General features: G+C 39.7%; 1 protein-coding gene across 4 annotated transcripts in view; it reads right to left on the bottom strand.

Moving 5' to 3' along the window:
- DPYD (dihydropyrimidine dehydrogenase) overlaps window positions 1-17984 on the bottom strand; it is a 377405-nt gene that overhangs the window by 168097 nt on the left and 191324 nt on the right. For all 4 annotated transcript variants that reach the window (XM_076337802.1, XM_076337800.1, XM_076337801.1 and 1 more), the window contains one exon: window positions 11311-11526. In XM_076337802.1, coding sequence (XP_076193917.1) covers window positions 11311-11526 — 216 coding nt within the window. The remainder of the gene's footprint in view (window positions 1-11310; window positions 11527-17984) is intronic.

Consider the following 17984-nt stretch of genomic DNA (forward strand, 5'->3'; position numbering starts at 1 on the left):
GCGTAGCTGGAGAAGGCTAACAAACCCCTCGGTGCTCACATGACAACCTTTGTGCAAACGCATCCTTATTCTGTCATCTACTGGCAGCGTGCTTCCCAGTCGTGTTCTCTGCCAGTCCTTACCAGTTTGCCAATTACACAAGCTGCTTCCCAGACATCAGACAAAAATTCCACAAGACTGCTGTGCGAGCGTACCCTAATTAACCATCAGCTTAATTAGACAATTTACTGTGTAATTAGCAGGCAATTAGTCAACACCTCTCAGATCTTATTGACTGCTGTGACAGCCTTCCTTAGTCTACACATTCCCATACGCTTCCACGACCGTGATCCCAGCCCCATCCCGTACGATGGCAACCCTTGCAAGGGACGGGAAATCATATTACGTAACAAGGGGAGAGGGAGAAAAATCAATATAGAGCCTGTTCATTTATTGAACTGTCTTCTAGCCAAGGCTTTCTTTTTTCTAGCAACAGAAGGTCAGCTGCCAACGAAAAACCATCCAGCTATAACATTAGCTTACGTCTTTTTCATTTCTAACATTTTTTAGGAATATTCTTTTTTTTTTAAAACTCTTATAGTCCACTGAATTATTGGAGAAGTCAGGCAAGCAGAAGTTAAGGAAAAAAAAAATTTGTAAACTTACTTACATATTGTAGGTTTAAGTATATGGCCGAGAACAGTGAAAAGGTGCTGACAGCTGCTTTTGAAGCCTATAGCTAGCATTGTAATTAACTGCTTCATAGTCCAAAATGCACCAGGAAAGTCAAAGTAGATGAGCTTTAAAGTATAAAAAGTCAATACTCAATAAAAATTCAATGACATGAGTGTAATTCAGTGGAAATAATTTTTTTAAGTAGTATGAAATCCTCCACACAAATCTAAAGTTGTATGCCCTTTGATGTGATGATGTGAGAACGTACAATTAAAGACCATCATAATATGTATATTAAGGGAATATTAAAAATGTGTGTTCCTTTTTCCTTTTTCTGTAGACCAAAAATTGGATTTTGCAATTAGCTCCGACAAGAGCATTTTGGAGAATTCTTAAAGTCGTAATTCCAAAGTTCATGGGACGGACACACTTGTCTCCTGCTGCAGTTAACTCTAGAAGATTTATTTACAAAAATCCTACACTTTCTGACTGAAGGACAGAGTCCCATAAAACCACAATCTCTATTATAGTAAAATATTTATTTTATAAATATTTATTATTTATAATTTATTATATATTTAAATTTATACATTATAAATTGTATAAAGTTATAAATTATATTTATTTATAATTATAAATCTCCGTTAATGATAAGAAATGTTATTTATACATCACATACATATAAATGTTATTTATACACCCACATACAAATTTGCATTAGTAATGGGTATTTTAACATAAGAACCTATCAGTTTTTTTAAACATATGGGACTCCATTCTGCTTTTGCAACAACGTCAATCAGGAGTAAATGCAATTCTATCACCATGAGATTCAAAAATCAGCTCTTTGCTTTCTTAACTTCTTGTGTGGGCAAATCAGATGTTGATTTGCAGCCCTACCAGCTTCATTTACCAAGTGGGAACTCAAGACCTGAGATAACTCGAGTATTTAGGAGAAGAATGTTGCCCTTCCGTAAAAGCTACACGGGTATAACCAAAAATCCCTTGAAAAATGGTTAAGCTAAAACCCTGTAAACCCGTGTGTGGAAACATATGCCAGTTTAGAGCTAGTTGTCTCATTTCAGCTTATGTCTGCAAACTTTTTAACGCAAGCTATACACCACCACATACATGCTTGACATTGATTCAAGAGCGTCCATGTAGAGTCGATTTGGGACCACATTTCTGCAAACATGTTGCAAGGTTGCATGGTCCAACCGGGAATCTTTGGGCAATAGCTGTTGCATGCGACGCTTCAGCTCTCGTATGTTTTCCTTCGTGGAGATGGGGAAAAGCGCTCATCCAACAGCAGGGCTGCCATTTAATGTCCACAGCGGAAGCAAGAAACAACGAGCTGGTGCCCAGGGGAGAAGGCGTGGTGCTGTAAGCATGTCTTCTCCAATACATTTGCAGCCTGATAATGTTTGTGGGCAGAGGTGGGGTCCCAAAGCGTCACCTAGACTCTTTCAGAAGCCAACATGTGACCACAGCTATCTACTTCACGTATGGATTCTGAACGTAGACCTCAGCAAAGATGCTGAACTGTAAATGAGAGCAACTGAAGCATAAAGACCACTTTTCCTTTATTCCACTTCAGTATCTCAGTAGTCCTACTGAAGTCTGGATTGCATTCTGGATTTTCTTATAATTAAAATGTGGAAATGAGGGAAAAAACCAAACTGACACACGCAATTAACCAAACGGGGAGGGGGGAAAGACAATGACTTGACAGGAGGGAAATTTCTGAATTCTATAATGGCAAAATAAATATTTCATTTTTTTCCTGAAAGTCTGTGGTTATCTATTAAAGTGCATCATGACAATTCCAAAAAACAGGGAAGTTTATGTCATTTATGCTAAGTCCAAAATGTTAAATATGGCCTTGTGCTGTGATTGTCTTGGATAGGCATTTTTTAAAATATAACTATTAAGAAAAATATACTACAACTTTTCCTAATAAATTATTAAATACATTAATGCCACTTTAGAAAGTTATATGCAGTTGGTTGTTTTGAAGAAAGCAAAATACTAAAAAAGGTCTGCAACAAATCTGAATTGAGAATGAAACTTAAGTGTGAAAATTCTAAATTTCAGAATTACACTTGGCAATTTCTAGCTTACATTGAAACTGCCTTTTTAGCTGAATTCCTTTCTGACACAAAATTATTTGAGGTATTGCCAAGACTACCAACAACCTTCTAAGGGCATACAAAACAGCTACAGAAAATGGTACCTGAATGCTATTTTACACAAGTGTGTTACATATTTGCTTTTTAGAATCCTGTTTATTCAGGATGTGATATTCAAAAATGTTGAGTACTTCAGATACAGCCATCAGGAGCTGCAGATTCTCAGCAGTTTTGGAAAATCATGCGTGTGTGCTCTCTTTGTCTCTCTCTCTCTCTCGTTAAATATTTGCAGATATTTTCAGAAGAATGAGGTAAATAAAGCAAAGGTAGTAAAGAGCAAAGCAGCTGCTTCAACCTAAAAAGAAATACTGTTCAGATTTTTAGCCAACTGTAAAATTTGCATCCATTTTGTTTGACTGATTGGCTAATAGTTGCGCTATGAATAGAAATCACATCTTCTCTTAAGTACTGGTCACTTGCAGAACACTACGTATTATGCTGAACGGGAATGAACACTCCTACTTTTGGCAGCTATTTTTTATAAAAAGGCTTATGTAGCAAAATACTCAGTATTGCAATCTTGACGCTCTTCCGAATTTTACTGGAACTGCTTTTCAGTCATGCCACTCTAAGTGCACAATGAGTTTCATTAAAATATGCAACATTTTTCAGATTAAAAACTACCTAAAAGACTGGTTTACAAGTCTCTCATATATAAGCTGCCCAAAAGATTCAAGCTCAAGGTTAATGATCAAATTTACACTTTGTATATGTTAGTGCACTGTTGCTCTACTGTTTTAAACCATTGGCTCCAGAAGAAAAAGACATGAAAAAGAAATGATCTCTGAATACTGTGTAACAAACAAACAGGTGAACGGAAGATGAATCCTTAGACAACTACATAATTGAGGAACCTGTAGCCTACCAAGAACCGGTTTTGCACATATATCTAGTTTAACCTTTGATGGCCAGCTTCGTGTGCAGCTTTGAGGAAGATCATAGAATCATAGAATCATTGAGGTTGGAAAAGACCTCTAAGATCATCGAGTCCAACCATCGACCCAACACCACCAGGCCCACTAAACCATGTCCCTAAGCGCCTCATCTACACATCTTTTAAATACTTCCAGGGATGGGGACTCAACCACTTCCCTGGGCAGCCTGGTCCAATGTTTCACCACTCTTTCAGTAAAGACATTTTTCCTCACGTCCAATCTAAACCTCCCCTGGCGCAACTTGAGGCCATTTCCTCTTGTCCTATCGCTTGTTACTTGGGAGAAGAGACCGACCCCACCTCGCTACAACCTCCTTGCAGGGAGTTGTAGAGAGCAATGAGGTCTCCCCTCAGCCTCCTTTTCTCCAGGCTAAACAACCCCGGTTCCCTCAGCCACTCTTTGTAAGATATATCATTGCTGGCTTAAAGACTCCATGGAACTTAAGAAATGAGCTCGAGAAGCATAAGACATAGAAGTTACAGCCAAGCTTACTCTGCTCCATGAGGGTGAATGAAAGGAAAAGAGAAAATATGGAAAGCAACTTGATGATCCTCTGTTTGTGAAAATCTGTCCTTTGGCACAGATGAGGTTTACTGACTCAGTGCTCACACCCCTGCGTGACAGATCCCTCTTTGCCTTCCACTGATGAGTTGTCACATTGTGCTCCACGCCTTGAGATAACAGACTTCTCCATGACAGACATTGTGCTGCAGCTCTCATTGCAGAAGAAATGCAGCAGTTCTGCGATATTTAATGCTACAGGAAGAGTGGGACTAAACATTTGCCCAGAGGTTTAATTTTTATCATGAACTTGTAAAAAGTTTTTCATTTCTAAAATAATAAATACAATCACAAAGAGAGAGAGAGACTTTTTACAGATAGTTGTCAAACTCTTGCTTTAAAAATGCAGCTCATTATCTTCAACATTCAAAGTATTAATTGGCCAAAATAACCAGACTTACTAATGGTAAAAACAGATTATTAAAATGGTCCAAACTACCTCACTTGCAAATTCATTGGTGTCAAGAAGCATGCCTGCAACAATTTAAGGCGTACATCTACCTGGTGCAGACTTCAGCTGTGGTAGGAAGGGACTTGGCTTATCAATAACGACTTGGTTAAAGCTCTCGATCCTGGGCTCTTTGGCCTCTCTGGCCTCTCTGCTTCCACTGTGTTGTTCAAGCTGTGCTACATCTCTCCAGATTGGGATTCCTCCAGGGTGAAGATGCGCCAAGCCCCTACAGCCCCAGGTGTATGGATCGAGGAGAAAAAATGGTCAAACGCAGCACTCTCCACTTCTTCAGACAGCAATTTTGAAGCTATTAAAGTTATTAGCATTTAAAGAGAGCCTCCAGGCTTCTTTATACTGGGTCAGGGGTAGGGTAAAACTACGTAGAGATGAGATCTGGCCCTGAAGTTGAACACATCAGAGAAGTACTTTTTACTGAGGAAAAAGAAGGAAAATCTGTTTTCCTGCCACTTACTCAGATTCACAGAATGATTTGTTCCTTTTTTGTAGCCAAATAACACATTTTCTGCATAAAAATATTCAAGTAAAATACAATGTCGTAGCTACAGCATTTTAAAAAATAAGAATTACATTCTATTGCATTTCCCTAGAACAGGCTTTTACCTCCCCCGTTAAACTTCGCTAATTTTATGCAGTGATCTAGAAAAGTAAAAATTGGGGAACAATAAAGCTGGTATTTCGTATCAAAATTCTTTCAGAAATATGGAACAAAATAAGGTACGTAAAGAACTCATAAGAATATTAAGACCAATAATAATCATTTGAACATTTGTAAAAACAAAAAATAATTCAACTCGCAGAGCTTCGTATGCGAAGGAATCCTGTACAACGGCCATTTTTCTGTTCAAAAAATGTAGTTCATAAAAGTTGTCTGATGTTATTTAGTAGAAAGGCAAACAGTCCTTTTTATATTTGACATTAACAATCTGATCATTTGTCTCCCCAAAGAAAGCCCATACAGCTTTCCTACAGACCACACAATAAAGAATAGTAATATTTCTGTTTACTGAGATATCAACTGGCATTTCGTTGCAAGTCAATGGTCTATCTTTGCTACAGCATGCTAGACCTCAATCTGGCGTCTACAAATGTCAAGAGTATAAAAAAAAATTATAGGATGGAAATCAAAAGCATGTTCTAAATTCCTAAAAAATGAAACAAAGTTCACCTAAACATATTTGCTGCAGAAATCAGTACAATATTCAGCTGTCAATCTTGAAAAACAATGAGGGAGCGATGCTGTCAGTAGGACAGGATAATAACATTTCAAGCAGATGTTCAGGCAGGGCTCTAATTCTCACTGAACTCCCTTGGTAAGCATTTAATTTCTTTATCATATGCAAGCTAGGCAAATTGTACTTCATCAAAACTGTATTGTGAAATATTAATATTTCATATTATAGCAAAACTCCATAGAATAACCTTTGTCATATTAAGAACATCAGCATTTCAAATGTCATGGTTCTGCATTTTAATGCATCTTAAATAGCTTTTTGGCTTGGCACCATAAATTATAACTAGTTTAATCTAAATTACTATGCTGTAACATCATACAAAAATATACATTTTGTAATACAGATTCACTTCTGTGAAATACTAATGTTATGGAAAACAATGCGTCATTGTACCATGATTTTTTACCACCTTCAATTATGAAGCGAGGTGCACACACTGCAAACGTACAGAGAGAGAACTAGTTGGAGCCTGAATATGTATATTGTAATAACAGCACATAGAAATGCGATATATCCCGGGTAAATTAATTAATTCTCTACCGGCAACGGTTTTAATTTATAAGTGGTTCTGAAAATATATTGCAAAATCTACATCAGTGAATTGTACAAACATGTATTATGACTAGAAAGTTTTCTCCACCATGGTTTAGTTCAAATTGAATCTAGTTTTAATTGTAGCTTTGTTTTTAAAATCATCCATGCAACTTGCTCCATATATAATGAAAAAAAAATATTAAGGATTAAAAATGAAGTTAGTCTGCATGTTGATTTCTGCCGGTTCTCATAATAAAGGCAACTGTTTCCACATTATTGAAAGCGACAGCATCACAAATCAATGCATGTCACAACAGAATAAAGACAGATGTATCTGATTAATCAGAATTAAATTTTAGAAGGGAAGGAAGCATCTAAAAATCAAAGCAAACATTTCTGCTATCCCAGTTGTTCTCTTCCTCTTTCTAAGCAGCCCATACAATGCAGTGGGAGAACAACAAAGCCTGAATTCAGTTGATAAAACCAGAATTTCTGCTATAAACTTCTCACTGTGGTAATGGATACGGTCTAGAGATGTGCACACCTCATATAACCTCTGACTTATTTTGATACTATGTTTACACAAACTTTCTGACTACAGGTTTTGATGCAAGTTTTGTGTACTAAACAATACTCCCTAATAAATTCTAAGTAAATAAACCAGCTCAGTATAACACTTCTACTAAAAAACTCCCACTCACAGTTATTTGTTTAATTAATGCAGTATCTCTCATTCTGCGGGTAGTTTTCTGTTCATCTAAGCTCTAAAAGAGATAATAATTGGTATTCATTTATTGTGGACTCTATGATATGCAGCTCCCCCATTTCCCATCAATAGCTTGCCAACAGAATTTACAAATAATACGTTGCGGCGCGGAGTTATCTGAATAAGACAGAAATACTATTTGAACCAACAGAGCAAGGAGCTATTGATCCTGCAGTCAGAAAGGGAGGACATGAATGTAGGAAAAGGTGCGTGAAGGGGCATTTTTATTCTGCTACCATTTGTCTTTCCTAGTGATAGTCCATTTTAAAAGCAGTTATTCTCATTTCTGGAAGAAATCAAATCTACTTGATACTAAAGCAGCTGTGCAAAGATGTTTAATTTGGTAAATAAAATTCTAGAAGTCACTATCCCCCTCACAGACACCTACAGACACATACAGGTACAGTACCCTATAATTAATATTTGCATTACGCTATAATATCCCGTACCTTCTACAATATTTAGAGTGCAGTACACTTAAAGGTATAAATACTCTGAAGGAATTTCAGCTATTTCTCATGTTAGCTTTTTTTATGTTCCAACAACAGTACAGTAGTATGCAAGAACAAACTTTTGCTGAATCACTCAGAGTTGAAATCCTCACCCTACAAACAGAAAACGCTACACAGGTTGTCATGAAGGCAGTCGTGCAGCAAAGTATGTGGGTGTTTGAAAAGGGAGTGAGCACAGCACGAAACAGTTAGTGCTATGCTAACTCCCTCCGTGGCAACATGCGATGCTTTCAAGGTGAGGCCAAGACAGACGAGGGTTGGGAAGACCAGGGGAGTAAATTATGGTCCAGGGGCTAGAACCGCAGCGCTGCTATCCAACAGTTCCCCTATACAAGAAAGTATGGGCTCTCATGGGCTGCAGGGATCCCTAGCCTAGCATTTTAGAAGAGTTTTCTGTGCTAGGTAATGAAAGAGGGACAAGAAGTTCATATGAAATGAATCCTCTGTCTTATGAAGATCACAGCTCTCCAGCCTGAGTGCTTTTTACCTCTGCCCTTGGAGCTCCTTCTTCCAAGATTTATCCTGCTTTTCTCTCTGATCTTGTTCCATCACACAGTAGTTAATGCACGGAAGTCTGTGGTTAGGCTTTTATATGCTTTTCGCTAGCTATACGTCACTCAGATTTAGGCTGCATCAGTCCCTTTTGCTGAAGCACCAAAGGATGCCCATGGTCAACAGGGGAGTCACTGCTTTCCCTGTCAGTGACTGAACACAGTGGTGGAGTCAGTAATCGGCTCCGGAAAAGGGAGCATTTCTCCTGCTGCTACGCTCCCCGTTGCCACACGGGCAGTTTACGCTTGGCCTTTAACTACTGCAAATAAGAAGGAAGCCCCCAGGTTAAACCTAACCAGGACAGATAAAATGAGGAGACAAGAAGGATGAATGCAGAATCCTGCTTGTATCACATACAATCAAGGCTGAAGCGGAGGAGCTTCAGCTGCCAAAAACTGTGTCTAGCGAGCTCCCTTCCTCCCAGAAGCTGTTCCACTCTTGGGAACTGTACCGTCTGGGGAGCAGCTCTGCCTCCTCCCACTGACTCTGCAGGCTTAGATCAGGAAATCTTCGTTCCTGGTCCTGCTACACAGTTAGCTGTGACTAGCTGGGCAGGACAGCTCAGTCTGAAATCTCCACTTCCATCGGTACCACAGCCCAAGAGAGCATTCTGCTCCCTGCTGAACACTGCACAAGATTTATGTCTACGTAATCAGAAGTGAAGTTTTAAAAAAAAAAAAAAAAAGTTAGCACATTATGCCAACCAATATTATTCCAAACTCTACCAACTCCTTGTTTGAGCATTGAGTCAACAAGAGCAGTCTTTGTGTAGTACTCATTGTTCACGTAAGAACTGCTGTAGCTCATTGAGCTTTGCTTCACATCTGAAATATTTTTGTTGCATTAATTACCATGCTACTATTATAAATAAAAGCAATTTTATTTCTGCAGCACCTTGCAGCCAAGCGTCTCAAATCACGTCACAAATACTAAGGCTTAACACCTGTGGGAAGTGCACTACTGGGAAGAATACAATAGTAGAAAAACCAGGTAGTACTTGGGTGGGACACAGTCCTACCGCACACAGCAATATATGATTCAAGAGTTTAGGCACCAGAGAAAGACTACTGCCTCCTACTGAACTTTAGAAGAAAGCTTAGCTAGAAATAATGATCATTGGACTAGAATTCATCCAAAGCACTTTGCTGAACTTTTTCTCTTTAAAATAAATACAACCTGCAATATTTTGCATCTTATTGCAACAAACATTAAAAAAAATTGTAAAAATACAACCTCTTAAGATACTTGCTTTTAGCAATCCTCTCACTTGAAAGATCTCCATCCGAGTCACACCTCCAGAGCATGGCATCCAGTGGAACACGTTGCAGTCGCCATTTGAGAAATGACTCAGAGTCTGCTGCTTAGCGGAGTACCAACATCACTTCCTACAACATGCATGTCTTTCCTCCTGAACTCCCACCCAAGCTGGAACTCAGCCAGCGTCTCTTTAGCTCTCGAGATACACAGTGATCAACGTGCAGTCTGGGAGGACTGCGAGCATGCCAGCAATAAAACTGATAAATAAATAAATCTCAGTACTTGCTATGAGTTGCCTTTAGCCTAGGCACTGAATAATTACAGCTGACGGTCTGTTACACACATAAGTCAGTTGTAAACATACTTGAATGACATTTATGTCCTAAAAAGTGTCTTAATAAGAAACCCTGTGAAGTAGATTGGAATCTCCATTGCAATCCAGAGGAACACTTACCTCCTTAGGGCTGCTTCGGGTGTAAGTGGCAGCAGAAGCCAGTCTGACATATTTTACAGTATGCTGTAGTAATACAGCCCTTTGTCCTTAGACCTTCCTCATATTAGAGGGCCACCCTCTATAGTTAATTCACTTTTGATACTTAGCCATGTAGAGGTGGCAGAGTAACAAATCCACCTTTTCTCTCCTGCCGAGGTCTCCATCCATCAGTACACTTTTACATCCCATCTCTGAACCAACAATAAAAGCTCCTTGTTTCCAAATTCATCTCGAAAGCTCTCTTCAGCCCATGCTACTGTTTGTCACTGGTTGACAACACGTCACCATTATTCACAGTGTTACTCAGGCCTACACCCAAGGATTTACCTTTGGTCCTCTTCCTCTGACCACAAGTCAAACTATATCTACATCCCAGCCCAAATCCTGTTTCTTTTCTCTGCAATACATTTATCAAAACTGTTGTTTTCTTTCACTGTCTAAACTTCTTGCTCTGTTCCATTTTGAATGTAGTAACAGGAAACCCATCCTGAATGCAATTCTCAGGTCAAACAAGCAATTACACACTTTAAATCTACACAAAACGCTTTACGTTAGGTGCCACACTGAGCCATAGCCTTCAAGACTTCATTCTAACTCCTTCCTCTTCCACTGCATGTTACTGAAGGTTTATGTCACTGTACTACAAACCTTCAGCACAACTACTCTTCCCTTCTTTGGCTTGTTTTACGTTGCCTCCATCTTTCTCTTCCACTACCCACCCACACCCACATTATCACATTGCAACTGCAACTCAATTTCAATGGCTTATCTTGGCAGTCCTTGGCACAGAAGCCGCCTTTCATGAGTTGCTTGATAAAGCTGTTACTCATTCCCTTTGCATTTTGATCCCTCACAGAAAACATTTTCACTGCAATATTTAACAAAAAGGACTATTACCCTTACTAGTTGGCTAATATTAAAAGGGTGGGGAATAAAAGGGAAGAATGTAACAGCAAACAAAACCAGAAATTGTGTCACTTTTACACTGCACTGTTGGAACCTCCCAGACTAGTTGACCTACGCAATGTACCATACCCTTCCCTGCTATCTTTATGCTAGCTAGATTTAACAGTGCCATTCCCAAAAGATTCAGACTTTTCAAATATACAAAGAAATGGTTACATGCTAAATACACCTTAAAATACTGCCTTACCTTATCCAGGGAGAATGTTTTAGTGACAGCAAAGCCCCATCCAGCTTCAAAAGCTCTTCGAATCATTGAAGAACTAGTAGTAGGGGTTGCACTGGCAAGGCCAAAAGGATTTGGAAACTTCAGTCCAGCCAGATCTACGCTGATGTCTACTAAATCGATTGGAGTATAGAAGAGTGGTAGTTCTGGAACAGCAGAAACTGCAACACCACGTAAGGACTGTAAAAAACAAACAAAAACCACAGAATTTTTTGCTGATTCATTTTTATATAATTTATTATTAACCCTGATAAGGGAATAATTCATATATAATAACCCAAAGTTTAAGTATTCTATTATGCGTTCAGACTTGCAAATCAGCAAAACATGCAAACACTCGCATAGGTAACATCTTCTGTCCAAATAGCATTCACGCTGAAATATTATGCCCTGCTGGAAATAACTGAAGAATAATAATAATGAAACAGTTATTCCACATCCTGTACTGCCAGCCTGGTTCAGTCCAAAGCTTTGTTCAGCCATTCTGAACAGCCAGTTCTGTTCCCTACAGCAGCCAGCAGCAGTGAGATTGAAAAAAACCCAACCAGGGTATGCACAGACAGACCCTTTCTAGTTTTCTTCCCAGGTGCCAATCTATAAAAGTGTAGGGACTTGTGAAAAATGAGGGAAGGCATCCATGTGCAGGATCGCTCAGCCCTAACTCAATGTATTTTGAACTCCTGCACCTTTTTCCCCCCTTGTAAAGATTTTATCTAGCTTACGCAATGGGATACATATCAATATATGCAAAACTATTTTTGTTTTAGTATTTAATTGTATTAATATGAATAAGGGTGACAAAAATTAGACTCTGATTTGGGATCAAAGAACGTCATACACATTACGGCTGTGACACCACAGTCACTTTTGTTTTCATTTTAAAGACAGCCTTTTCTCTGGAGAGTCAGTGAAAAGCTTTCAATGTAAATGTTGCATCTAATACTGCAAAAATTGTAGAGAGAAAATCTTTTTCCATGTATCGATATTAAAGAGCATCCTAATCAGGCTGTGGTAGGTAGAATTAAAATCTTCGCTCACTCAGATGGTTGACTCAATAAAATCACAAAGAAATAAAGCAGGAATTTCTAACGCAGAGAAGCCCTACACAGTCTGTGTTCCTAATTAAGTCCCAGCATAAGATCACAGCAGTTTCTCCTATCTTTAAAATGAAGATTTCTTCAGTGGGACAAAAAGAACCACTACTGGAGGTGTGGGGAAGATTTTCTGTAACAGGGTGAAAACCTCAGCCACTTACAAATTGCTGCCTTTTGGGTTGGTTGGTTGTTGGGTTTTTTTTTAAAGAAACTTATTTACCCCATTTTTACCTGTGAAAACTAATAAGCATGGATGGGATGAGGGGGTTTTTGCTTGGTTTAGTGCCTTTTGTTTCCTAGGCTGGTTCAAAACCCAAAAGTTCACGTGTCTGTTTTGTTTTGGGACTGCCTGGATTCACATCTCAGATTCTGACCCCATGTCCTGGTTTCGGCAGGGATAGAGTTAATTTCCTTCCTAGGAGCTGGTACAGTGCTGTGTTTTGGATTTAGGGTGAGAACAATGTTGATAACACACCGATGTTTTAGTTGTTGCTAGGTAGTGCTTACACTAGTCAAGGACTTTTCAGCTCCCCATGCTCTACCGACTGAGCAGGCTGGAGGTGCACAAGAAGCTGGGAGGGGGCACAGCCAGGACAGCTGACTCAAACTGGCCAAAGGGACATTCCATACCATGGGACGTCATGCTCAGCATATAAAGCTGGGGAAGAAGAAGGAAGGGGTTCGGAGTGATGGTGTTTGTCTTCCCAAGTCACCGTTACGCGTGATGGAGCCCTGCTTTCCTGGAGATGGCTGAACACCTGCCTGCCCATGGGAAGGAGTGAAGGAATGCCTTGGTTTGCTTTGCTTGTGTGCGCGGCTTTTGCTTTCCCTATTAAACTGCTTTTATCTCAACCCACGAGTTTCCTCACTTTTACCCTTCCGATTCTCTCCCCCATCCCACTGGGGGGGAGTGAGCGAGCGGCTGCGTGGGGCTCAGTTGCCGGCTGGGGTTAAACCATGACACCTCAGATCTTCTATTCCTTGGACAGAGAGGATACATTTGGGGCCCAAATTTTCCGATGGCTTAAAAGCACAGAAAGTAGTGGAATTGTCCTAGCCTGAATGATGGGAACCTGAATGCGTCCTTAATGGTGGACATTTTGAGAAAAGCTGATTTTTAAACATCCCGAACACGTGGGACCAAACTCCCTTCAGCATCACGACCTCTCCCAGCTAGGAGCCGATGCAGCCACACTTTATAAAAAGCCAGACACCCCCATTTTCCTCCCTCCTGAGTGCTCGCTGCTTCCTGCATGTCATACTCCACACGGCTGTTTTCCTACACCAGAAGAATCTGAGTCCTTAGAAGACTAAACAGCCCAGCGCTCTACATCTCAAAAGCTTTTGTTAAGTGACAAATTGAAGAAAAAGAAAAGGAAAAAAAAGAAAAAAGTATTGTCTTTTGATTATTTTGGATTTGAATTCACCCTTTTAACTTTTTTTTTGGTCTGTCTTAACTAAAATTTCAACTGCAAAATGTTGTTTGCAATGCCAAAATAGAACTTCCTGGATCACACGACTGAAATTAAAGCATTTTAAAAACGTTAGCACTTTTTGTCTCCTACATATTTGGAAGTGGGGAAATCTGCTGAAGCCAACACTGATATACTGAACTCTTACAGTGAACTCTGATTTTGATTCTGTAAGAATGACAGCAAAGAAAGGCTTACGGAATGTTTTTTGGCCAATTCCGCTCTATGTGCACATGTAAGTAATAAATCTAATTTTCCATTTTGAAAGCAGTTATTTGTGAATTCATTTGCTATCCAGAATTGTTCAAATGTTCTCTGTGAATGTATTTCAGTCTGTGGATCGCTCATGAACTATTCATTGCTTGTATAACCGTACATATTGATTGCTATAGACAGATAGACAGATTAAGTGCTGAATATGCAGCTTAAGTTACATTGTACTGTTTCTTTTCCCAAGCAGGACAATTTAATCTCTAAAAGTTGTTCTCACCTAAAATGACCGTTGCTTGAAAGTGATGCTTAAGAGACCCAAAATGCGCTTTCTGTGATAAAACAGAAAATAAATCCTATACAAGACGAAAAAATAAAATCCACCAGGGCAGTGGAAGACTTTTGAACCAGGTGGTTAAATACACCCATGCAAAAATAGGCCTTGCCCCCTGCACGCCGTCGGGCAAACTGGTCATAAGCAACTTCCCAACCCATATGCAAACAGGCCTATTCTTCCTGCCAAACTCCCCTCACAAAGAGCAAAACCACAAACGATTCCACCCAGATGCACACAAGCACCGCAAGATGTGCCTAATGGTTTGGCAATGATGAGGTGACCCAGGTGGAGGTGGCAGGAGGAGGAGAAAAAAAGGTTTCAATGGAATAAACCAAGTCTTTAAAAACACAGAGGGGCAGGATGCAGCTGAAGGTTCAGCAGGCAGTGTCTATACATCCTCGCAGATTTATCTCTCTCCTTCCTATCACTTCCCTATTTGCTCTATTTATTTTTTGCTGTTTTTCCCTTTCAGCACAATGCTTATAAAAGAAATAAATTTACTAAGACCTGATGTGTTGTTTTCTACAAAGCAAAATTTTTGGCAAAGTAAAATGTTTTATAGCTTCCTGAAAGCAAAATCATCTTTATAATGAAGGATTTCCCTGACATTGCACAAACAAATAGGAAAAGAAAGCCTGCAGGCAAGGGTTTATTTATAATAACTCTTCCCTTGATTTTTAAAAATAGAGGACAAAAAGTCCTCTACTTTGATGCCAACCAGCTGAGCTAACAATATTGCAGGTACCTATTGTTCCAGGCACGGCAATTTTTTGGATACTGGAAGAGGGTGGTGAAAAATCCCCAGCACGTTGCATGCAGCGGCCCTACCTTACTCTAACCAGGATATGCCCAGAGGCAAAAGCAGCACAGGCTGTAGCGCGGGGCTGAGGGAGGAACTCAGCTTTAGACCCGATACAATTTGTGACATTCATTTGCTTTAGATGGAGAAAATTCTTAACCACAGCGAGATGGTCAAACTCCATTTTTGGGCCTTTAACAAAGATAGACTGTGAAAGTGAGCAGTTGTATTACTGTTATTTTTCACAGAGAGCCTTCTCTACAAATCCTACTGCCCGGAAGAGTTTTCCTGAATACTTTCATCTCACTCCTGCTTTCTCTGTTTTCACATCTGATCTTAAAACATCTCTTTTCTCCCTTGCATACGCTTCTTCTATCCTCTCTCCGATTATCCATTATTTAACTTTGTCAAATACGTTTAAGCATTGTTATATATGTTTATGTTATTTCATACCACCGCCGAATGGTTGCGGAAGGGGGGCCTGGGGACCCTCTAGTCCAACACCCTTGCTCAAAGCAGGGTTGACTAGAGCAGGTTGCTCAGGGCTCTGTCCGGTTGGACACAGATTTTCTAAGCTCCCTCCTGGCTTTCTGTTTCTGGAACAGATATATTGCTTACTCAGTGGTAAGCAACTAAGCCACCAGGTTTCCTGCACTTGCATTTAGTCCACCTTTTTGCAAATGGTGCTTTGCTACTCGTCTCCATGCTAGTGTTTCACATGTTGTTCTAGCTCAACAAAGGGACGTTCAATTTTTCCTTTGGTGATCCTGAAAAGGAGCAGACAACATAACTAACGGCTTCAAAGACAAGCATCCTGGGAACCACCCATCTCTGGTATTGATTATGAAATAATGTACGTTCATGCATGCTCGAGGAATGTATGAGAACGGTCAAACTTCATAAAAGAATTAACAACTATACTCTGCAGATACAAAGCCCATATATTTTTTGACAGCATAGACAAAGAAAAAAATAGCAAATATACAATACTGGTTCAAAATAACACAGCGATGTGCTCAAAATTCATATTCAATAGCGTCTTAGCGAAGTGCAATTTATATCAGTTGGGATCCAGCCCTCTATTCTTTAAATGTGGCATGTACATTTCAGTCCTGGAAAAATATAAAAGAAACTGTCCACACTGGGGAGATTACAGTAAAGAAAAAATAGATTTAAATAAAAGAAAACTTATTGTGAACCAGAGAGGAAAAGTCACTTTTTAAGAGGGATTTTAGTGAGAAGAAGATGGCAGCTTGACTGCCACATATGGGAAAACGCTGCACAGGTAAGTGTAAGAGTAGAGCAGGAGCGAAGCATCAAGGCTGGCGCAGTGGTCCAGGAAGAAAATGCTGGAAGAATCACGACGCGAGAGCTGTCTTTGCTCTCAAGGCAGGCACAGAAAATTAGAAGTTAGTCCTGCAATAATTGTGAATTACCCCGAATATAACTATTATATTATTAAATCCCATTCACTGATCAAAAAGAAATGAATGGTAACTGAGGCATAGACGAGAACAGCAGCCTATATTGCTTCTGCACAAGATCATAAAGTCACTGTTGGACAAAAGTGAGGGCTATTACATTCCCCAAACTAAATAAATCACCAAGATCATTTTGCAGACGTTTTTACGTCATTCATGGAATAACAAAAAAGGTTGAATCCTGAAAAAATGTTGTGGATAGCAGACAGTTGCGTGAATTGGGCTGATTCTGTTTGGATCTCTAATGACTTGCAAAGAACGGTTCTAGGAAGACTGACTGTATTTTCTAACAGGTTCTACTACAACTACCCTTAGTTAGGCTTTGACTGGTCATGTTTATAGAAACTAACCTGTCGCAGCTGCAGGCAATAATTTCTGAGATGAACCTATGCTTCATACAGTGGGAGGAATATGTTAAGAGGCAGGACATATTTAGGCAACTAATGATGGAAAGTTTCCAGCATAAGAGCAGCCAAGAAGCTTCTGTAAATAACTCCCAGTTTTGAACATAAGGCATTTCTGCTGGAGAGTCCTTGAGTCTGGATCTCATGCTTCACTTGACCATGTGCCAGAGCTTGCAAGGATTGGAGTTTCAGGGCACATATCAGGCCCATCTGTTTGCTTAGCCTTTTGCCTGGAGTAGGTTGGGATACAAGCAGCGTGCCGTTCAAACAGTGCGTTCTGCAAGTAGTCGGGATGGTGTTTTTGAGTTTCAGTCTCTGACGTGGTCTTGGGTTGGCTGAGAAATCCTATGGAATAGTTTTATTTTGCTAAAGGCTGACTGCATTATTTATAGATCCTGGTGCTGAGATAGTTGGCACTTTTGGAAACGGCTACCTAGTCCTGTAACTGAAATGCAAATGGATAGATGGTATCAAGGTATTTATTTAAAATTTAATGTGTACTCAGTTCAGACACTCTGGTCAGAGGAAGGTTGCCTGCCTTAGAATCTCACAGTAGAGAGAGAAAATAAGGTAGTGTGTAAGGGTGTTCTTCATTTGCTGTTGGAAGTTTCCAGAATACAGGGCTGTGAATTGAACGCGCGCGCACACAGGCGCACAAAGGCATCCATACGTGCACATACCTGCCCCTATAAACATCAGGGTAACACAATCCTTCTCCAAACAACTTCTTTAAAAAACAAACTCTCTTCCAGCCACTAAAACTTCTACCAGGTCCAAACACTGGTGAAGTAAATTGCCAAATTACAGCACTCGGCACCACAGCAACCAGATTTTACAAGGG

The sequence above is a fragment of the Aptenodytes patagonicus genome, chromosome 5 (genome assembly GCF_965638725.1).
Source record: "Aptenodytes patagonicus chromosome 5, bAptPat1.pri.cur, whole genome shotgun sequence".
In the NCBI taxonomy this organism is placed as follows: Eukaryota; Metazoa; Chordata; class Aves; order Sphenisciformes; family Spheniscidae; genus Aptenodytes; species Aptenodytes patagonicus.